A 23,836-nucleotide genomic window follows, 5' to 3' on the forward strand; every position below is an offset into this window, starting at 1 on the left:
GATATAAAGTGCTCTTTATATCGATATAAAGAGCGTTGTAGTGTGGACGGGTACAGCGTTAAATCGATTTAACGCTGTTTAAATCGATTTAAACGTGTAGTGTAGACCAGGCCTGCTACTCAGCAGCTCCTGTTGCCAATGGAAACAGCTTCCTCACACCAATCCCAGGTCACGGACTCTCCGCTTCTTAACCCAGAACATCCCCCTCTCTGCCCTTTGGCTATACGGACGTCTGCCACTGCATTACAAGGTAACTAGGTATAGTGGGTTGAGGCAGGCTTTGTATGACTAAATGAAGTTGCAGTCTCATGGCCAGAAAGTTGCAAACCCCAAGAGTACAGTAACATTGACACACATGAGAATCTACCACTCAGGCAAAGAATCGTCTCATCTCTCCTTACCAGGATGAGGACATTCATGAAGGAACTCAAGTTATTTTACTTACCCAGCTAAACAAACAAGCTCTGACCAAGCTGAGCTTTGCAAGGCTGGGGGAAGTCATGACTAACCCTGCAGTGATGAAACGACGCCATCTACGTGGGACCCACCTGGATGTTAGCTGGTGTGGGGAAGATCATGGTCCGTGGCATACTGGGAGGTGCTGTTATGCGCAGATTCTTATGTCTCTTTAATCGGTCACATAGCAGGCTGTAGATTGCACTGTAGTGATCATAGGCATCTGTCCTTAGTGACTAGCAAGGGAAGGATAAGAAGAGATCGATTTTTTTTCTAGTAAAGAAAATAAATCCCCTCCTCTTCCCAGACCCACTTTGCAGAAGAAAGCGTTAATTGGCAGGTGTCATCAGCCACCAACATGACGTTTACCAGCTGCAGGGGACAGCCCAGTAACAGACACACTTGCTAGCTGGTTTGAGTTACCTGTAGCGTGCGCTCTTTGTCCAGCCCCATCTCCACCATTGCTAAGAGCACGTCTTCATTCAGTGGTTCCATCTGCCTTTCAATCTTCAGGTGCTGACATTCTGCTATTAACTGCAAGGGCACAGAAAGACTGTCAGTGCTCAGCACCCCGAGAGTGGCAAATGTTCACTAGGTGGAGCACGCCATAAACCACCAGTGCCACAAGCCTACAGCTGGAGGGCCCGCAACCCATGCTGCAGCTCGGCACAGTATCTAAACACTGAGGGCACAGTGGCCTGCCTGGGCAAAGCAGGAGCACAAACAGCATCTCACTTCACACTAGTATGTGATCTTGGGGGCCAGCTACATCCCATGGCCAATGTGACAATAAACCAGGATCCCAAGTATAGCATCAGCAGGGCAATCAAAGAAACCCAGTGGCCTGGAGATACCGAGACTAAGAGAAAGATGTAAGATGATGAACGATCTAGAGTTCAAGAGAGGAGAGGGCTCTAAGACAAGGATGACAGCGCGTAAGCTGCATGGCCCAGAGGGGAGAAAAATACCTGCATTCTTGCACTCAGGAATTGTGAACTCTTAACACAGGACATTAATTTGGTTCTGAGTCACTCTAATGGTCTCCAATGTGCACACAGGGCCAGTACTCAGCCCTCCTCCCTAAAGCCTGCATTCTGGATTCCCCACATCCTTTCACCCCGCAGACACACCAGAGCCTTTCTGCCTGCTCACCCTGTCGAACTCTGCATCAGCTTCCCCAAGCTTCATCCACTTGTGTTTGCAAATCTGTTCCATTGACAGCCGCTTACTTGGGTCCAGCACCAGCATGTGGCGGATCAAGTGCTCACATTCTACAAGAGAGCAACAAGAAAATGAGTAATTCAGTAGCCAAGGGCAACACCTCCCCGGGGACGCAGCTTTACACTGTGTCGGGAACAAGGGTATATGTTCAAAGTGACAGACACACTACTCTGTCTACAGGGTCACTGACAAACAGCAAATATACACATTCCCTGTGTCAAGCCTGATTCAGTCTTGGACACAAGCATGGGATTAAATTCTAGACATTTAATGTCTGAGTTTAGCATCTACAAGGACTAGGCACACGCTCCGCCCAAAGCAAAATTAAACCAAGATCTCCAGCTCAGCCCAGTTAAAGGGTCCCCATGCAGCACTGGGCAACAATAGCCCTTACTCCTCAGCTGACCAGAAGTTAGTGACTGCAAGAGGTTTTGCAAGGCACAAGGGCAGAAAGACTCCAACTCCCAAGGGACTTCAATGGCTTCTGCCACTCAAGAGCACTGGTTTTCTTTTCCTTATAGCGACGTGCAAGACAACGTTGGTGCAGACCCTGTGTTAGTACAGCAAAAATCAACTTGCAAAGTCTGTGGTAATGTTTTCATTGGATTTTGGTTGTGCAGAAGTTTGCTTTGAAAGCATTGATATTTGGGGCCAAATCTGTCTGTCTGTATATCTTTAGACCTGAAGAGCTCTGTGCAAGCGCAAAAGCGTGCATCTCTCACTAACAAACAGTTGGTCCAATAAAAGACATTATCTCACCACTTTGTCTCTCAAATATCCTGAGCCCACATGGCTACACCACCACTGCATACATACCTTTAATTCAGTATACTTCCCGCCTACGAACCACCCAACACCAAAGCCCAGTTTCTGAATGAAACACGAACTCACTCTTTCATCCAACAAGCAACCATCAGAATCAACCCTGTGATGTTTGTTACAGCCTGTAGGTGGCACACATCTACTCTCCGCCTACTTGTTTACTCTGGCAATGCAATACAGCCCATATTTCAGGGTTGAAGGGCAAACCACAATCACCACCTACCAGGCTGCCAAGGCAGGATTACCAAATGCAGGCTTAATGCAGGAAAACACGTTTCCCCAGCTTCCTTACAACAACAAGCACCACCACCACACCTGACCTAAGCTTACACTATGTAAACAGATGACAAGTTCAATCTGAAGCCAGAGAAAATGTCTTATTTTCAAATTAAATTCGCCATTAAAGTATGCTATAAAATATGAGCTGGAGTCTCCCCCAATAAAGATGGAGGCTTGTCTGTAGTTAACAACAAATTATACATTTTCATGAACATTATTTTTCCTATTTACAACACAAGAATCTCTTAAAAAGAACGAACACAGTATAAAATCAAGATGCAAATTCACAGTGCAGATGTTTTTAAAAAACTATCAAAACTGGTTCAATAAATTAAGCGTCAATTTAGATGTAAAGAAATACAATACAAGTCGTTCCTTTCACATCAGGCCTAGCCATAATCTGCTTAATTTTAAATACTGCATCTATCTTATCTTGGCCATTAAAAATGCCCAAGCACCACACTGAATTCCCCTTGTGCAGCCACTGCCAACTGCAGCAGCTACCGCTCATACCACTTATCTAGCTTGCACAATGTACCAGCTAAGTCTTCAGAGCAAGAAAAACCTCAACGTATTTCAGTGAAAGAAGATACACAGGGATCATTTTCAATGGCCAATGCAAGGCACCAGCCCTTCGACAGCAGAAGTTATGAATGAATGCTGGGGTGGAAGGGCGTAGTGTTGCTGCGTCTCATCTCTAAGTGAGGAGCACTGTCCTGCCCCAGAGGTTGGACAGATCTAGGAGTGCTTTAGATGCCCTACACATTTTAGTATAACATTTCTGCCTCAGTAGAAGTATTCAATTTCTTTCACAGAAGTCTCAAGGACTCAGGATGGAAGCATAGCAGTTAACAACTAAGCCAAGTGACTGCACATCACAGGCAAGGAGTGATCAGCACATCAGGAGATAAGGTGGGTTTTCAGGTGGCTTATACATGCCAGTTGTCATATGGGACCCCAAAGTAGTTTGCCTATGGGTCTGTTCCCAAGTCTGCTACTGACTCTGCTTAGGCAAGTCACCACAACTGTCTGGGCCTGTCTCCTCACGTGTACAACGGAGAGGACACGTCCCCTCCTTTGCAAAGCACTTTGTGAGGAAGACTGCTATTGAAATGCTAGGAATTACTGACATATTACCATTGTTCTACGAATCCCTAAGGCACACACAGCTACTACAGCTTGTGGGCACAATGGAGGGGGACAGGAAAGGACAGGAGGAGCCTTACTTCTGCATTTGGACAACATACAAGTGCAAGAGGACATTCAATGAAGATTAAAAACAAGCAATTTAAAACTGAAAATAATGTTTTACAGAATCCATAATTAACCTGTGGAACTCACTGCCTCAAGGTATCAAAGGTGAGGATCTCTGGATGATTTACAATGAAGGATTAGGCATTTATAAGGACAATGAGAACATGTGGGATAAGGGAAATAAACCCTCATTCCTTAGGGCATGAGCCACTGAGTAACGAAGGTTAGGAAGAAGCTGCCTCTGTGGGCAAGTTACTCCATAACTGTCCCCTTGGGAGTCCCTTGCATCATCTTTAAAATCAGCTGGTGCTAGTCACTGTTCAATTCAGGATGCTAGAAGGGATGGACTGCTTGTCTGATCTAGTCTTGCAAGTTCTGTTCCTATGATACACTTTTTACAGCTTTAGTGGGTTTAAAGAGAATTTTATCTAAGTGGGGCTTTGTTAGAGTTTAACAGACACACAAACGGGCATTCCATAGACACGAAACGAATGAGACTGAAGAGCAGACAAGAGCAGCGCAGTCACCACTGCTGCACGCATTACAAGACCTTGCGAATACAGCCATCATGGGACTGTTCCAACTAGAACTCCTAGGACTCCTAAAGCAAGGCACGGAGGAGGGGCAGAGGGTGAAATTAACTCTCTTTAAACCCTTCATTGTCAAAGTAATAGGAGACAGCTGGTGTGGCTGAATTGTTGCTTCAAGTGTTGCAGGCTGAGGGCAGAGAATGCCATGAATTCTTCATGGTCACATGAAGTTGCACAGTGCTTAGCAAAAGCACAAGGCACTTGTTAACCAGGAGGCTCAGGAGGTTTCTGGAGAGTCAGAAACCAGGGCAGTTTAAGCACCTGTAAAGCAATAACAGTTACACACAGCTCTTCAGCCACGTCGGTTCTCATACTCATGGAGCTGCTCAACATGCCCTTTCAAATGGCTCAGTCCACTCCTCCAGGCATTCCCGCTCTCTCCCTTTCTGCAACGTGTCACTCATGAACTAAGACTTCAAAGAGGGCCTCAGTCTGGAGAAAGCCCAGAAGGAAGAGGAAATAAAGCCTCTATTAAATCTCTAGAACATCTACTTCTGGCAAAGGGAATTATTTTTCCTGAAACAGGAACACTGAAACATTAAAGCTCTAACTTAAATCAACCAGAGCAAGGACATGTAGTTAAGGGTGCCACTCTGTCCTTTCCTCACCCAGCTGTGCACTGCAAAGATCTCAGACCATCAGATGCTCCTACATCTGACATAAAAGTGGCTTTGCACTTTCTTTTAAGCCACTCCCTATGCAAGAGCCACGTTTCTTCTCCAAATCCACATCTTTGGTGAACCCTCCCTACAGAGGTCCCTTGACTGACACGCTCTCCATGGCTTCTTGCCTTGGCAGCATTATTCCATGCATCATTCCTGGATTAGACTACTTTATCTGTTTTCCCTTGTTTTTGTGACATACCATGTAAGTGGGCCAAAAGGAATAACTGAAGAAGTCACTGATTAGTACATGCCAAGGAATCAAGACCGTGTGGGGTGGGGATATAAACGATAGTGACATTTAGAATTCACTGGCTTATCTTTGGTTTGGTGGCAGTTAAGCTCTGGATACTCAAAGCTTCAGGTTGGGAAGCCTCATATTTAGTAGGCAAGCTGAACTGTATGGGACACAGATCAGACAGGCTGCTTGTGACTCTCCATCCTGCAGAGATATTGCAACAGAAGAGGGAGAAGGGTTTTTTTGTTTAAGAGAATTAAAGGCTCCAAGTGAGAAAGCCATTCACACAGAGCTAAGATCAATGGCTTCCCTGTCTCCAGCCACAGGCTTTTCAGAACACAACTCCAGTGTATTGTGGCTTAAGAGCCTGGGAGAAAACTTCTTCACGAAACCAACCTAAACAAAGGAAGGTATCAATCATCTGTGGCTGTTGGGTTAACCCAGGGACTCTGACATCCCAAAGGGGTTGCAGTGCTCCTGTACTCTGCTACAATTACTTTGGCTCTGACAGCTGCTATCTTGCCTTTGGAAAGATGCAAGCCACATCACTTTGCAAGGCTGGCTTGGGAGATCACAACGTATTAGGAGACAGATATTAAATGCTATGTCAATTAATCCCCCTCATCATCTAGCCTGAAGCCCTGAAAGGAATTGAACTAGGCCCAGCACATCGAAGATGGGCCTTTTGGCTGGCTTCTGTTTCAGTCTTTAACACAGAGCTCTGTTCTTGATTAACTGAACTCAGGGCTGAATGGTGTCTCCACACATAGAATCATAGAAGGTTAGGGTTGGAAGAGACCTCGGGAGATCATGTAGTCCAACCCCCTGCTCAAAGCAGGACCAACCCCAACTAAATCATCTCAGCCAGGGTTTTATCAAGCCAGGCGTTAGCAGTTTTAGGATGCAGCTTTAGCAGTAGCCGTGCATGCTGCATTCACCAAACACATTAAAAATGATGCTACTTGCAGCCCCAGTGATAAAATGTTTATGTTGTGTTGCTTGTAGTTAAGTCACAATGAAGTCTAATCAATAATGATTCAGCCACACTGTCCACTGGAGATCTCTATTCTCTCTGGCAGTGCAATTATTCACTGAAAATTCATTTTCCTTTACTTAAACACATGCTCTTTAATGTTGCAACTACAAGGTGGTGATCTGCTTTTACAGGCTGAGAGCAGTACCATGCTGAGCATTTGCAATCAGATTATTTGTGTGCGCAAACAAGTGTATCAAGAAGGCTCATCTGAGACAGGCCCAGTGCCGGCAGGAACTGGGAAAGCTTCCTCCTCCCGAAACTCTGCCCATCCATTTTGATCCTGCACTAAAGCAGCCTCTGCTGGGTTTATTCTCTCACTCACTCTCTCTCTCTCGTAAAGCCCAGGCTATCCCTCCTCCAGTGCCCCTCCCACCTCTCCCAGCCCTGACCTGCAGCTGCTCTGCTCTAACAGAGCTTCTCTCCCAAATTCTGACAGTGCTCCTGAGTCTGGATTTGCAGTATCTGCTGCTATTCCAGGCTTAAACCTCTTATATGCAGCTACTGTGAATTATGCCTAGCAATGAGATGCTTTGGAAAAATGGGGAACTCTGATGAGATCAGCAAACCTCCCTCCATTAGAACCTAGGTCAGGGTTTGGACCCAGGTCTCCAGAAGTGATCGACTACATCATTTAGGGATTGTGTTGCTAAAATCAGCCCAACCAAAGAGCAAAAATTAAAGTCCACTCTTCCTCCTGGAGAGCAAAGCAACCTGAAACCACATGCCCTATTCCCCCAGTCCAGCCCCTATTTTAGGGGGATCTGTTGATGGGAACTGCCTGGCACATGTGGCCATGAAACAGCCTTTAGCATGAGTGTGGCTTATAACTGATGTTGGTTTCAATAAACTCCAACAAGTCTAAAGCTAAGTGAAACATTTGGATTGACGTGAAGGGGCTTTGGTAACATGCCTTCCCACAGCACACATGTAAAAATGGATGCTGCTTTCCTGGAAACTGAAGCCGTTATGTAAAGTTAGTGACCTGTATAAAACCTTCCCTCACATTCCTGAACGAGAGGGGCTAGGCAATTGCATCATCATCATCATCTTCTGAAGAGCCAGGACCGCAGCGAAGTTATTTACCCACCTATGCTACAATGGCAAAGAATCATGAAGCAACAGACTAGAAAGAGCAACATGCTTCTCCTCAGTTTTACTCTCTATCAGCAGTATTTCAGCATGGTCACGCAAGGACACAGAAAGCTTTAGCAGCACCCAAGCGTTTGCTAAGGCACATGTAAGTTACAGGAGATGCTGAACACTTCACTTCACAACCCCTTGTTCTTTTCACTACTGAAGTCAAACAGTTCTATACTGTTCTTACACCCCTAAGGCAACTGTCCTGAGCTCTGCAGTGTCCAGCAAATTCTAGTGGAACTGAACAGAGAACAATTAGTGGGTTTTGTTAAGGATTTCCTCCCCCGTTCTGGCTACCAGCATGAATCTAGCATTCCCTTGCCTTGCCCCTTACACTAACCCCAGGGGGCCCAAGAACTGCCCAAGATTTAACTAAGTGTGATTAAGGCTGTAGCCTTCCGTAAGGGTACGCTGCTCTTCCAGCCAGTTTGTCAGCTCTCTCTCATTCACAGATAAGGTTGAATGGATGTTCGTCTCTCAATGCCCATAACACAGCTCAGAACTGCAGGATTAATGTCCAAAGTAAGGCCACTTGCTTTACCTGCTTCTCTGGAGTTGTGCCTACAGGGGGTCCATTTAGCGTTATTTTCAAGTCTCTCTCCAAGCTGCATTCTCTTGTACTAACATTACGGGCCAGATTCTGGCCCCATAGTTGTGATGAACAGCACCATGAAGTTACCACTCAAGAGCTTGTCTAGACAGGGAGGCTGCTGCACAATAAACCAGGCTGTGAATAAGTGTCCACACCAACTACCTGTGTAGACACTTTTATACCACATTAGAAGTGCCTGTGTGGGGGTCAGCTTAATCCAGTTCCTAAATGGACTAACCTAACCTGCTCCGAGGCACACAGTGCAGAGTAAGGGTGGCCACATGGGAGCTGGTGCAGAATAGCTACCATATTTTAAATTCACACCTTCCTTTATTCAAAAATAGCTTCCCCGTGTAGACAAATCCTCAGTGTAGTAGGGAAAAACATGGCTGCAAGTAGCATAGCTACCGTGCCAAGAAGGGATTACTCCTTCTTCGTCACAGGAAGGTTTGGGAGTGAAGATCACTTTGCTAGTGATAAAAAGTTTGGGAGAGTTTCCCAGATGCAACATGGATCTGACCATTAGTTCCAAACTTCTGCTATTGAGTAGTTGGGGACTCTGGTGGAAATTAAATTCACTATCAGCCAACCTAAAATACATGGTACAAGAAAGGAAGCATGCGCATGTGCACACACAGCTAAGTGTCTGCTTAAAAACTGGAGTCAACCTGGTGTTTGTGAAAGACAGAGATTAAATTAGAGCTGGAGTATACTGTAGACAAGCATGGTACAAGCTGCTTACAATTTAGGGCAGATATGTTTGTGCTAATCTCCTCCACAACTCTGACTGTGCAGTCCTGGCTTTCGCATAAGCAGCAACTGCCAGTGGTGTCAAACTGTACAGGGAAGATGAGAGGTAAGCAAATATGCGTACAGGAGTAGGACAAGGCCTCTCAACTCATCTTTTGACCCCAGATTCCCAAAGATGAGAGCCTGGTGAAGTAACTCACCCACTTGGCTTTTGAAGTATTTTCTGTATGCAGATAAGAGAAGGGTTCAGGGTGTGCAGGAAGTATGGATTTCTTTTCTTTTGTCTCTTCCCAATGGGCATCCAAATGACTCCTCTGGTATTTGAAAAGCAACCAGTGTATTTGAGACCATTAGTCATGAATGTGAACTAGCATGCCCTGCCAAGGTGAAAACACTGATGGAAACAGCATAGCACTTCAGTATTTTTATGTCCTGTCTGGTGCCGTGGGAAGATCAGGAGTGACCTCAAGATGACATGCATTAAAAACAAAATACTTAAAATGCACTCAGAGCAACTAACATTAAGAATTTACGGCAGACAGAACTGTGATAATCTGCAAACCAGTCTCCTGAGGGCATCTGTGAGAAGGAACATTCTACTCTAAATTAACACACTAAACGCCACAGCTTTATTAAGGGAGCACTGCTCATTAATAATGAAAGCTCATGTCTAAGTCATCTGTGTACTGTACAAGTGGCATTTACAGGACTGATGTATGCAAAAGGCTCACTTAGACACTATCTTGCAGACTTGCTAAGACAACAAGCCGCTCTGGACATACTCCAGCAGATGCACGACACTCCTCCAGCTTTCACGATGCCATGGATATTTCAGCTCTTGAGAACCAGGTCACTAGTGGTCACTGAAATGCAGTGAGAAAGAGAACCAGATGAGGCCAGTGCTGAGACAGATGAGAGTTATGCACAAGAATGTGCTACCCTAGCAGCAGTCCTTGAAGAAGGCTGCACAGAGCACGGTCCCTACCTGCAAGCAGGATACTGTAGTTTCACACAACTAATGTGTATGTGTAGTGAGAAAGCTGGGGGGAAAGGAGGAGAAGGAAAGAAAACACTATCTGCCAACTCCTGCTCAGCACTTCAGTGAAGAAATGGATTTTTAAAAAATCCCTGCAGCCTCCCACCACTTGACAAAGGAAGTGAAGATCAATTTATGGATATCTCCCAGTTCCCAATAGCTATATTGGCATGTACATAAAGTCAGCAACATATTTAATTAGATCTAACTGACTTTTAAAGGTTAAATGTGAGCCCAAAGAAACAGACTGGAGCCCTTTCACACATTCACAGGTGAGGCTCTTCAAGGAATGCAGTGCAGCTCAGTTTTACGGCAATGTGGCTCTGGACTAGCCCTATGCTACGTTTAACTACTGACCTACCCTAAAAGAATGAGAATAGAAAAAAAAATTAAGCTGCTCAGTAACTAGCTATTGGAAAAGCAGGTGTCTCGCTACTCACAGAGCTGTAGACAAGGAGATCCAATACACGGCCATTTTCAGAGAGAACGTGCTTTTATTTTAAATGGAATCAAGCTAATCTTTCAGGAGAATTTCTTTCTGTTGAGCCCAGAACACACTTCATTCCAGCAGCCCACGTATCAATGTCCAGTAAGTGGACATGTACCCAAGGCGGTTCTCACAGAAAATGAAGACAAATTCAGGATGATCAATAGTACTTACCAGAGGGCCCGCAAAATTCTCCTGCCTTAGGGAGAAATAGTAAAAGATTCCAGATTCCTAGGGTGTGGTGTGTTTTCAGACTTTCCAGTAAAAATCTGGCCTCACTAATATTTCAGTCGTGTATTGAGAGCAGTCTATTATATGCGAGGTTAGATACATTGGAGCTGAAATCTTCATAAGAAAATTGATTTAGAAGTTCTCAGAAATTCAAAAATCAGTACAGCTTACATGTTAATGCTCAACCCATACAGCTACTGGATGGGTAGAAATGTCCGTCATCTGAAGATAGAAACAAAATAAATCAATTCAGCCAGCTGGTATTGGAGCTCAACTGTTCCTAGGACACTCAGAGCAGCAAGCCTGGGAAAATGCCTGCAAACAGTTTAAGAAATCTCAGTGCAAACAAATCTGGCCTTACCTGTGGACATAAAAAATGGAATGCGAAATTTCCCACTAAGCACCCTTGCCCGCAGATTCTGCAGAGTACTCCCATCGAAGGGCAGCGCACCACAGACCAGCACATACAGGACCACACCAAGACTCTGTGTTCAAAACAAAGATTTGACGCACATTAGCACTATCAAAGGGGATATGAGAGGTTCTGCAGACTGCGAGGAACAGCGGCAAGTGTAGCTTTTCGAAGAACGCAAACACAATTAGGATATTGTCACTGTTTAGCAGCCCCAAAATGATCCTAGCTCCACCTCCCAAAGATATCTGTTCAAATGATAAGCCTGAGATAGGCCTGCTCTTAGGCCTCAAAAGCAAAGGCTGCAACAATCCTAAAATCCCAGCTCTCCATCACCACAACGGGAGACTCCAGGTAACTATCATCCCCAGTGTAAATCCACTTGGTTCAATAGAGTTACACAGTTTGTTCAATTCGGTTGTGGCTCTGTGGCAACTGTACGACCACAAAGAACACGCAGAGCTTAACTCATGCCGTGCTTCTTGCCCCACCTCCTGGGCCCCTTCTTAAAGTGCACAGACGAGCCGGCCAGGAAAACGGAGGGATGGCAGGAACTGCACGGCCACACCAGAATGGCAACAAACCTCAAACTAGGATTGTAAGGCTGCTATAGCCCTGCTTTTCCAGAGCTGTTACTAGTAAGGGCGACTGTTGCCAACTACTAATGGATGTGGGATGGGAAGGCAGTTACTAACATTCTTCTTTTGGGCCTTTTGCCTTCATCGTACCCCTTTAAATGCTCTGTTCTGAGGGATATGATCTTTACTTCCTACAAATAACTACATCAGGTCAAACCAGGTACCAGTGAGAAGCTGGCTATTCTGCTTGTTAAGTATTAAGGGAATCTAACTCTTAAGACCAAATCAAAATGTACATATATTGCTAGACAGCTCCTAAAATATTAAGTACAATGTCTTATAACAAGCAGCATGCAATTTAATAGCTGGAATAAAAAGTTACATTTCTTTGAATAACACTACTTCCACAAATGGGGCCTTCCTACAAGAAGTGAAATCAGAGCTTTGGAAGCAAAGTCACATGTAAAGAGCAGGGATATGAGATCAAAGCAAAATACGATACGTTCACCACATACCCAAATGTCAACCTTCGGCCCGTCATATTCCTTCCCTTCAAAGAGCTCGGGGGCCGCGTAGGGGGGACTCCCACACCAGGTTTTAAGCAGCTGGCCAGGTGTGAAGATGTTACTGAACCCAAAATCTGAAAGAATAATGAGAGAATCGATTAAACGAGGAGTACATGACCCATTCCAACTGCTGTAAGTATCAGATGGTAATTGTGTAAGCAAACTGCTGAGAGATACACTCCAGTGACGTCATGTGCAATCCTGCAATGGCTGACTGCCACTTAGATCCAAGACAGGAAAATGAGCTGGAGATGATCTGTGCGCTAAAGTGAAGCTGAACCCAACCAGCAAATTTGCAGCTTTTAATAGGGGATATAGGGGACAAAAACAATACAGGCAGAATGCTGACAATAGCATATATTTGCCTCATAATATATACGCACCATTTATTCAATCTCCTTAAAAATCCCAGGAACTTAGCACTATTAGGACTGTCAGAATCTGCAAATACGGCCATCGCGCTCATTACAGACACAGTTCTTACTAGAAGTGTTTTTCGTCCATTTATCAGACACACGTATCCGCTCTTGCAGAAGAGACATGTTCTAGCCATTAGACTTAGCATTAGGATTTCACTTTACATTCAAGAGACTCTACATGAAGATTTTACATCCATTTCTGGCCTCCATCCTCCCAGCTATCAGTTTCAAAAATCTCACCCTCATGATCAGAGCAGGTGTTACAGCTAGAGCTGTTGAAACTAAGATAAGTTGAAGATATAAAGCAAAGAAAATGGGAAAAAACTGGGTTTTTCATTTGCCAGAAAGTGCTTGATTCTTTTCTGGCAACCTGAAAGCCCCAGTTATAGGGCCCGTCTTCACTGGCAACATTAAAGTGCTGGTTGTGGCAGCGCTTTAACATGGCTTGTGTAGTCACAGCATCGCTCTCCCAGCACTATAAAAAACCCACCTCCACGAGGGGAATAGCTCCCAGCGCTGGTGCACTGTCTGCACTGGCACTTTACAGCGCTAAAACTTGCAGCATTCGGGGGGGGGGGGGGGGAGAGTTCACACCCCTGAGCAAGAAAGACGCAGCGCTGTAAAGTGCCAGTGTAGACAAACCCATAGAGGACAGCTCTGCAAACTGTTTCAGCCATTCAGAACAGCAAACAGTAAATCCTGAGACTGAAGTTAAGAGAAAAGTCTTGGTAACCAAACGGCAAACTGTGGCCAGCTAGCCAATCATTCAAACAGCATTTGTGCTCTGAGGTGATGACAGCATTCCACATTGATTGCTTTGCCGCCTCCAGTGTGCTCTCTAAATCTCCAGGGTGGTTTCTGCATGTGTCTGCACATGTGTGGAGAAAGGGGTGGAATTTGGGAGACAAAGGTCTGCATCTCATGCATACAACACTGTTTCAGCTCAATGGATATTAAGGGTTCCCCTCTCGCATTGCATCAGCAAAAAGAGCTCTGCCCAGAACATGGCATCATGAACCATTTCTTTCCTTTTTCTCTCTCCAGTCAAGGAAAAGAAAACAAGTAGCATGATGCTGTTTACATGCCACATAAACAGGAACACCTTACAAGTGGAATACTATCAAAGCTTATTTGCAAATTGCTTTGCTTGTGGATGTTTACGCTAATAATGCCCCAGTACGTGCATGAATGACATTAATGCATACCAACCAGGGCTCAGCAACACACTGGTTTCATAGTAGTTGCATGAGAAGCATATCTGCACATAGGGCTTTTGAGAGAGATAGTGTAAAAGCAGGGAAGCCAGTGAGGAAATAACTCGTCTCACAAATTCGATATGAATAAAAAAGCAGAGCACCAAGGCACAAGAGATAGAGTACAGCTAGTAAAAATAAAAATGTCTTATGAAGAATTTAATAAGACTAATTTTGACCCCCTAACTGCAATGCATGGGGGATAACATTAACTTCTTTGGCCAAAGCACCAACGAAACACAGGCTCCAAGCTTTGTACTTCAAGCAGAATTAGTCTCAAGCTAGTACTTTGCTAGGTTAAAATCTGCTCTCCAACAGAGCAGTAGAAATATGGAGAAATGGAAAAGAAATTGGCCTTTGGTATTTATGGAAGTGGCAAGGTGTATTCAAGATGCAGAGATACCAAGAGATGAAATCAGTCCTTTACACTGTGAAGATTTTTTTTCTACCTTCATTTTGCAAAACTCTCATGAACATTTCCCCACCCCAGCACATAATCTACTTACCCAGGCTTAAAATTGTGATTGATAATGGAGAAAAAAAAAAAAGTTTTATTTTACTTGTTCATCAACAGTTACTCTCCGGGAGCAAGCAGAATTATGCAGGTCTGGCTTAAAACACTGAAAGCCCTAGCATCTGGATAGACACACACAACTGCCGAGCATATCAGACAAGACTTTCATATTTCTAAGAGGGAACTATGAGAAGAACCGCTTCTCCAGCAATCTTGGCCTTTTCCCATGCTGACCCTCTCTCCAGGATGTGTCCATAAGACTACTACCCTCTTCTCTTTCAAATGTCTACAGTGACATGTACAAAAATATTAGCCAGCTAACTGATGGGGGCTGGTCATGGTAGGGGATAACTGACAATAGTTTACACTAACTTAAAAAGAAAGAATACATTCACTTTATCCTCATCCCACCCTTCAGTCAACTGCTCGTCATCTTACAGAGAATAAAAACACCAGGGCTGTATTTCTATTAATGGAGGGGGCCCAGCACTTTGTGGTTGCTACTGTAGTACATCACACCGCATGAATAAGTACAGTTCAAGACCAAGAAGTACTTCAAAAATCAGCAGACAGATTAATATAATAAACGCAAATTAATTTCAAACCCATCACTTGCCAACTCCTTGGGTTTTGCACAATGTTGAGAACCAAATAAATTACTGTGGCTTGGCAAAGACAATAACATTCAGCCTAAGGGGGCTGATTCACAGAAACAGCACACAGCTTGGAGTCTCAAGTCCACCTCTGCAAACCTTTGAAATGTGGTCTTGTGCTTACAGTGGGACACTTGGCAAGTCCCTGAATTCTGACTGCCAGGCAAGCACTAAAGCCTACAAAAGTAGGCTGCACCTTTAACAACACACCATGTGCAATCAAGCTGAAATGCTATTTTTTCCTCAAATGAACTGGCATGTGCTGAAACTTCGGGAGCTAGCTGACCTTGGTTTGGTTTTTTACCCCTAACATTCTGCAAGACGGTCATGTGTCCCCAAGTTCTAGAGCCTTCTTGGGAACCATTACCATTGTTCATAGTAAGCTCTCTGCAGCTTGAGAATCAGGAGTGGGGAACAGAGAGGAGAAAGAATGACCCACAGAGGAAATGAAAGAACAAGACAGACAACAAAACCACAGCTCCCGTCTCAATGTGTTCAAGACAGAACTTAAACAAGCTCCTCCCCACCCAGCTGTTAACATGAGCAAGTCCATAATCTCCACCACAAGCTGCAGCAAACCTCAATGGCAAGTAACCAGAACTACAATCAAGTCCAAGCTGAGATTTTTTGGGAAATCATCCTGGCTGGCATTGTCCAAATGGCCTTGGGAACTATGCTGTAATCCCTGTGGGTCCTCTGACAATCTGAGCCTACATGCTTAACAGGCACATTGCTATGTGGCACATACAGGCTATTGGCAAGTCTAAAAGACTCAGGCCATGTATGCGAGTGACAGGTGGGTGCAGAACTCAGTGACGCTGCTCAGCTCAGACACAAAACAATAGGTATAAACATCTCAGAGTATCAGCTATTTCAGCACTACACCCAGTACTGCTGGCAGATTTTAAATGCCTGTACCTCTCCGCTCACAGTCCATTTTTAACACATTTCCCCCCCCAAAGACATCTTAAATCAGAGCATCTCATCTGACAGAACAAACACTTGTTGAATAACTTGGGTCTGGTAAGACGTTTAGGTGGCTTTAAATAGCTTTGGTCCTAGTTGAACACCTAACAAGCCATTGTAGAAACAGGGATCTTAACTGTCACTTCTACCAAAAACATAGTCCCAGGCACATATGTAACTGGGCTAAAACAACACGAATACCTCCTTGCTTCAACAGCATGATCAGAAAGCTCATGGTTGCTAGCCTTCGCTGCTACTCTTGAAGCAAAATTATCAGTACAACAAACAGAAGAAATGTCTCAGGACTTTGGAATCAGACATGTAGGTAAGGCAGCCAGCGAAGCCTAGGAGCACTGATGTTCATTATGCATTGTGGCTGGGCTTCAATGGGGAAAAAAAAACTCACTTTGAAGAACTTCCTCTTTGCACAGCATTTCAGACCCCACAATGATTCATGCCTTTCAGCTCTACAGTGAACTAGAATCAGATGGCTCTCTTTGATATGAAGTCCTGCTGAACTGCTGGAAACAGTTTTCCAGAACCCACCTGTGCTTAATGAACTGAGGTCAAATGCAGGGAGGAAACAGCCCTCTTAAAGCTGTGTGGAGCAAGGAAGGAATATCTGTGTGTGTGAGGATTTTAAAAGCAACACTCTGCTTTTTAAACAAACATACTTACAGTCTATGAGCACTGCTACAGACTAAGGAAAAATACCCATTTGCCTACAGATCCACCAACTAGAGCGCAACCAGGTTGCTGTCCACAAACAGAAGAAAGGCAAAAACCCCAACGGAGCATTCTTACCACTGATTAGGACTGAATGTAGCCACAGCAGCTATGAGAAGGGGTCTTAGGAAAGCCATTTTTATTATCTGAATCAGCTAGAAGCTGTTAGCCACTGCAGTGGAAGCCCTGCAATAGGCTAGGAGGAGGAACTCCGAGATGGACTAGTTGTGGTATATTCTAGCTCTATTTCCATAGAGCACTAGAACCAGAAGGGGACATAATATCTGTACAATAACTGGCTTTTGCCCTCAGAAGGAGCAAGAGGCTGACGAGCATTGTTGGTAAGTGATGGCCTTACAGATGAGATTCTCTTCTGAAAGTGGCTCCCAGGAAGGCGCTGGTGTTTACCAAGTGTTGCAAGCCCTGGGTGAACTTTCTGACTGCAAGCAAAGAGAAGCACATTGCCAAAAACTTCGACTCTCACCCTTTAGAAGATACACTGCAGAAAAACCCTCCATGGGAAGAAGAAAGCTAGGCAGCAAGACAGAAACAACATTTGCAGCCTTAAGAAAGTGCTTTCTGTTCACCTGCAAGTGAGACTAGCAGCACTCCCAACTTCCAGTCATTGTTACTGCATTCTACTTAATGGCCATTATTGAACAGTATTGCACTTACCAATATTCAACCAGAAAAAGAACACAAAGCCACACACAAAAGCCCATTACAGAATCAAAGGACTGAAAGGTACCTCAAGAGGTCATCTATTCCAGTCCCCTGCATTCATGGCAGGATTAAGTATTATCTAGACCATCCCTGACATGTGTTTGTCTAACCTGTTCTTAAAAATCTCCAACTATGGAGATTCCACAAGCTCCCTACGCAATTTATTCCAGTGCTCAACCACCATGACAATTAGGAAGATTTTCCTAATGTCCAACCTAAACCTCCCTTGCTGCAATTTAAGCCCATCGCTCCTTGCCCTATTTTCAGAAGTTGAGAACAATAATTTTTCCTCCCTCCTCCTTGTAACAACCTTTTATGTACTTGAAAACTGTTATCCAGTCCCCTCTCAGTCATCTCTTTTCCAGACTAAACACATCTGATTTTTTCAAATCTTCCCTCATTAATCATTTTTGTTGCTCTTCTCCGGACTTTCTCCAATTTGTCCACATCTTTCCTCAGATGTGGCACCCAGAACTGGACAATACCCCAGCTGAGGTCCAATCAGCACTGAGTAGAGCAGAAGAATTACTTCTCTTGTCTTGCTTACAACATCCCTCCTAATACATCCCAGAATGACGTTCGGCTTTTTGCAGTGTTACACGGTTGACTCATATTAACTTGTGGTCCACTGTGACCTCCAGATCCCTTTCCGCAGTACTCTTTCCTTGGCAGTCCTTTCCCATTTTGTATGCGTGCAACCAGTTGTTCCTTCCTAAGTGGAGTACTTTGCATTTGTCCTTATTTCGTCCTATTTACTTCAGACCATTTCTCCAGTTTGTCCAGATCATTTTGAATTATAATCCTTATCCTCCAAAGCACTTGCAACCCCTGCCAGCTTGGTAGCGTCCACAAACTTTATCAGTATACTCTCTATGCCATTATCTAAATCACAGATGAAAATATTCAACAGAACTGGACTCAGAACCGATCCCTGTGGGACCCCACTCGTTATGCCCTTCGAGCATGACTGTGAACCACAGATAACTACTCTCTGGGAATGGTTTTCCAACCAGTTTTGCACCCACCTTATAGTAGCCCCATCTAAGTTGCATTTCCCTAGTTAGTTTAGAGAAGGTCATACGAGACAGTATTGAAAGCTTTACTGAAGTCAAGATATACCACATCTACCACTTCCCCCCACCCACAAGGCTTGTTACCTTGTCAAAGAAAGCCAGCAGGTTGGTTTGACAAGATTTGTTCTTGACAAATCCAAGCTGACTGTTACTTATCACCTTATTATCTTCTAGATGTTTGCAAATTGATTGCTTAATTATTTGCTCCATTATCTTTTCAGGTATATTCCGCTTACAGAGCAATAGGAGCTCACTAGAAAGTTCACACTGGCAGGAATTGGGGATTTTCCCATTACCCTCCAATGGGTGATTTGCAAGTTCCTGCGAAACTGCAGAAGCTGGAGATTGCTTTGCACATTATGCCAAAGATCAGACATAATGCACTTGGACAACACTAACTGTCTCACAGCACACTACTTCCCACAGAGCTACACATGTAATGCAAAAAGACCTGCATAAATCACACCTTTGCTTCCTTTTTATCTTGTATACTTTGAGAGGCAGCGTAGCCTGGTACTCAGAACAGAGGACTGGGAAACAGGATTTCTAGATTCTATTTCCAGCTCTGCCAGTGACGCTGTGTCCCTGGATAGGTCACTTCAGCTTTCTGTGCCTCAGTCCCAGTCTGTGAAATGAATAAAGAACAGACCTACCACAGGGGGCTTGTGAAGCCCTTGAAACACTCAGTTGAGGGGAGCTATAGAAGTAATATCATCTGCCTCACAGGGAAGAGGTTTTTACTTTAGAGATTGTTAAAGGGCTTGGAAGTAAGGTTCTGCTTATCTTTCATCCTGTCTGTACAGTTCTATGTATTTCTCAAGTATTCATTCTGGGGGGTCCTGCAAGAAAAAAAAAGATCAGCTGCTACCACTTTTTGTTCTTGACCTAACAGAATCACCGGTGTCAAATTATAATTGATGGGATCTAGGGACAAAACTAAATACTTGGAAAATCCTGTACTGTAAATCAGCTTTTCCAGGCTGTTCTTCAAATCACTACTAAGTTTCCCTGCCAAGTAAAACAACACCACCACATGGGTGGGAACTATCTTCTAGAGACCATTCTGGGAGCAGAGATTGGGAAGGAGAATAGTTTCCAGCTTCCTTAGGTTAAAAAAGTTTCCACAATTTTCAAACATTCACATAACTTGTCAGCATGTTCATATGGACATTTCTTCAGGGAATGCGGCTGCATTTCAGATTCTGCCAAAGTTATTTCTGAAGAGTTTTTTTTAAAAAGAATTGTACATGCAGGAATTTTTCCCACTCATCATAAAAGAGAAGGCCTACAATTATTTGTAAGTGTATTTGCATATAGCAGACATAAGAATATACAATAATCATAAATAAGGCTGATTTTGTCATGCATTTTTAGTTAATTTCATGGCAGAGATGCAGGGGGACCCTCTAGTCATGGAAAGACTTCACCCAGAGGAGTGTAGGAACATGAGCCCAGCCCTGCAGCAGCACCTCTAGCTCCCTGCTCCAAGCATTGTGACCTATGTAGGTTTGGGCTGTTCACCTTTCCATCTCCATCAGCCTGCCAGTCGCATGCCACTGTCTGCTCTAAGAGTATCTTAATTGTAAACAGTGATAAGCAAAAAGACTAGGAACAATGTATTTGTAAAGAAAGTTAAATTCCTCTGCCAGACTTGTGACCAAAATACTGCGATTTAAACCTAGAAAATGTACATCTCGAGATGCTGGCTCACTAAAAAAAGTTCTTAAACTTGGTAAATCAAGTCAGTATTAAAATTGCTCCCAGACTGAGTAGTTCTGTGCCAAGTCACAGCCTGAAATAAGTTTCAGTCAAGTTATAAATCCTTCTAAAAGGCATTCTATAATTAAAACGCTGACAAACCTTTCACTATTTCAGCCCTGTCGGGTACTACAATATGGATATTCACCTAACCATTGAAAAGGAAAATGCACACACACATTATAGAGGGGAAAAATAAATACACAGGGAGGCAGAGAAAGGAATCATTCACACTGGACATCAATCATATGTACCACCACCGGAGCAGCTGTTAGCATTACACTCTGGCCACTGGGCTAGGAGAGAAAGGTGAATCTGAGGCGCTCTCCATGGATGCCTATTTATCAGGACAGCATGGAGCTCTTTCCATAGCTTTGGCATTTGCTGGGATCCATGCATCAATGAAATTAAATGGATGCTATTAGCCATCCCAAAGGGAAAACCTGTATGGTGAGGTGACCAAATGGATACAAGACCTGCCTTTGTTTTGAGCAGACTTTCACATGTATCTAAGTGACATTAAGGACTAGCTGGTGTATCCTGATCTAAGCCCAGAGAGTTTAGGCGGTAGACTGACCTCAGCCTCTCTGGTAGCAAGTCTGTGGAGCTGGACAGATCAGACACATTTTCATACTGGGAAGCAATACAGCAGGGGTCGGCAACCTTTCAGAAGCGGTGTGCTGAGTCTTCATTTATTCACTCTAATTTAAGGTTTCGCGTTTCGGTAATACGTTTTAATGTTTTTTAGAAGGTCTCTCTCTGTAAGTCCATATATTATATAACTAAACTAGTGTTGTATTGTAAGATAAACAGGGTTTTCAACATGTGTTTAAGAATCTTCATTAAAATGAAATTAAAATGTCCGGATCTTTATGCTGCTCGGCCGGACACCGCTCAAGCCCAGCTGCTTAGCAAGCTGGTCTGGGGTTCTGTTCACCTAGGCCCGGCAGCGATGGGCTGAGCAAGGCCTGCGAGCCGGGACCACCCCAAGTGCTGCAAGGGTCGTCAGCCATGAACCCCAGGACCCAGCAGCGGCTGTCGCCCGGCATGGCTGCCAGACCCCAGAAGGGCTGGAGTCAAGCGCTGGGGACCTGGGTATGTGAGTGGGCGCGCTGGTTATGGAGGAGGAGGAGCCAGAGTCATGGCCAGGGTTGCGGGCTGGTCGGGGAGAGGATGAAGGCAAGCTTCAAGCAAGGACGGGCTGGGTTGAATCCATCCGGTGAACTCATCCAAGAAATGTCTAGCCGGGAGTACAGTGGAAAGCTACAGGTGCAGGGCAGGGCATGGGCAGGCAGGGGGAGCCGCAGAGTGGTCATGACAGTCTAGCACGCGGCTGCTGGGGGTTGTGATGCTGCCCCCCCTCAAATAACTCTCCAACCTCCGACCATGCTCTCCCCTTTGGGTCCCTAAATCCACGTCTGGACCTCCTACCCGCGCCATGCGCTAAGAGCTCTTCAACTGTGTCACCATGACTCCCCCACACTGGACTCTACGGCTCCTACACTAATGCGCCTGCCAGCCTGAACTACTCCCTGCACTCCTTAGTCGCACAACAGCCCTGTCCCACCTCAGACCCTCCAGGAGCGCACATGCGCGATCCATTCATAGTCCAACCATCCCATGGTCGCTTCCCTAGACAAGGACCCTCAGCAACTAGTGTCCCCTGACAGGACCCCCAGAACTCCTGACCCATCCAACCCCCTGCCTGCCCCAACCCCTTTCCACACCCCTGCCTCCTGACAGGACCCCCAGAACTCCCAACTCATACAAGGCCCCCCCCAGCTCCTTGTCCCCTGACCATCCCCTCCAGAGACCCCTCACCCTCCTTGCTCCTGCTCCCCAGACTGCCCTGACCCCTATTCACCCCCTGCCCCCTCACAAACCCCGGGACTCCTATGCCCCATCCAACCTCCCCCACTTATAACCCTCCCATCCAACCCACCCTGCTCCCTGTCCCCCAACTGCCCCCACCCCTGGGCCCCTTACCATGAGGCTCCACACAGAGCTAGATATGCTGCTCCGCAGGAGCACATAGCCCCAAACACTGCCCTACGGGAGTGCGCAGCCCCGACCCCCAAAGCGCTGTGCACGGCAGCAGGGCTCCAGGGGAAGGGATAAGGTGGGGGAGGGGCCGGAAGCTTGCTGTGCTCAGCCCCACGCTCCGGCCCGGGAGCGCGGACCCAGCGGCTTGCCGTGCTGGGAGAGTGGGGCCATTTGCCCATCCTGTGCGCACTGCTATGCTTCTGCTCCCTGCCCCCGCAGGGGAAGTGGAGGGCAGAGGAGAGCGCGCCGGGCTGGGCAGGATTTTTAGTGGTTTGCTGGAGTCCCGGCAGGCTCCAGTGTGCCATTAAAAATTGGCTCGCGTGCCGTCTTTGGCACGCATGCCTTAGGTTGTCAACCCCTGCAATACAGACATGAAGGTCTGTGCGACAACAGTTTAGAGAGTGCCTGAAAAGTAGGCGTTACTGGAAGGCACGCTAGCTGTAAAATATCCACCCATTCCACCAGTACTTACTGACGCATGCCAGAACAACAGAGGCTCCTATCATTGTGCAAAGAGCCCGTTGCTGGAAACGTGTATGTGGCCTTGTTGGATCGTCTTCAGCTTTCCACTCCATTCTTGATATACTGCTAAGGGAGACACTACTCGGGTGATTTTCTCTCTTCAACACGAAGAGAACAGAATTGATCAAAATCTCTGTTTTCTCTAACCTCTCTACCCCTAAACTTTGTCTTTATTTTTCCACACTCTCTGCCTGTCGTTTACCCTGCCCCACTTTTGAGAAACCCTAAACTGAGAACAGGACTCAGCCTCGAGGTCAGCCTCTAGTTGCATCTCGCACATTGGAAAGGGGATTGCAACACCATAGCTTTTGTAACACCAGGACTGCCTGCAGAGTAAAAGTCCAGTGTTTAGCAGCATGAAGGGGGATATAAATCAACACATTATAATTTATCAGAGCAGTAGCTGTGTTAGTCTGTATGTGTAAAAACAAGGAGTCTGGTGGCACCTTAAAGACTAACAGATTAAGGTGTCACTGGACTCCTCCTAACTCTATAATTTGTCATTTGCTGGCTTTGGGCCACACAAAAACCTTAAGTTTCCTTTAACTGCACTGTGCTTCCTTCTTTCTAATAGCTTCAACAGTGAGTGCCTCCATTTAACAGCGGTTGCCTTACTCCCCCTCCGCTAGCCCCCAGCTCACCTGCTATTTTGATGTTAAGGTTAGCATCCAGCAGCAGATTCTCTGCCTTCAAGTCTCTGTGAACTATGTTACAACAGTGACAAAAGTGGACAGCAGCTACAATCTGCTTGAACTTTCTCCGAGCTTCTTTCTCGGCCATCCGTCCATGGGCTACCAGGTGATCTGTAGGGGACCAAGAACAGAACAAACAGTTATCGA

General features: G+C 45.3%; 1 protein-coding gene across 7 annotated transcripts in view; it reads right to left on the reverse strand.

Moving 5' to 3' along the window:
* The window catches only part of SIK3 (SIK family kinase 3), a 155,240-nt gene that overhangs the window by 28,994 nt on the left and 102,410 nt on the right, over nucleotides 1–23,836 (reverse strand). For all 7 annotated transcript variants that reach the window (XR_012657233.1, XM_032796095.2, XM_032796094.2 and 4 more), the window contains exons 4-9: nucleotides 23,639–23,800; nucleotides 12,297–12,421; nucleotides 11,153–11,276; nucleotides 1,609–1,727; nucleotides 880–990; nucleotides 549–692 (exon numbers count right to left, since the gene is read on the reverse strand). Coding sequence is in view for 6 of the 7 variants with exons in the window: in XM_032796095.2 (XP_032651986.1) it covers nucleotides 549–692; nucleotides 880–990; nucleotides 1,609–1,727; nucleotides 11,153–11,276; nucleotides 12,297–12,421; nucleotides 23,639–23,800 (785 nt within the window). In the remaining variant the exon portion in view is untranslated. The remainder of the gene's footprint in view (nucleotides 1–548; nucleotides 693–879; nucleotides 991–1,608; nucleotides 1,728–11,152; nucleotides 11,277–12,296; nucleotides 12,422–23,638; nucleotides 23,801–23,836) is intronic.

Source organism: Chelonoidis abingdonii, chromosome 18 (genome assembly GCF_003597395.2).
Source record: "Chelonoidis abingdonii isolate Lonesome George chromosome 18, CheloAbing_2.0, whole genome shotgun sequence".
NCBI lineage: Eukaryota > Metazoa > Chordata > Testudines > Testudinidae > Chelonoidis > Chelonoidis abingdonii.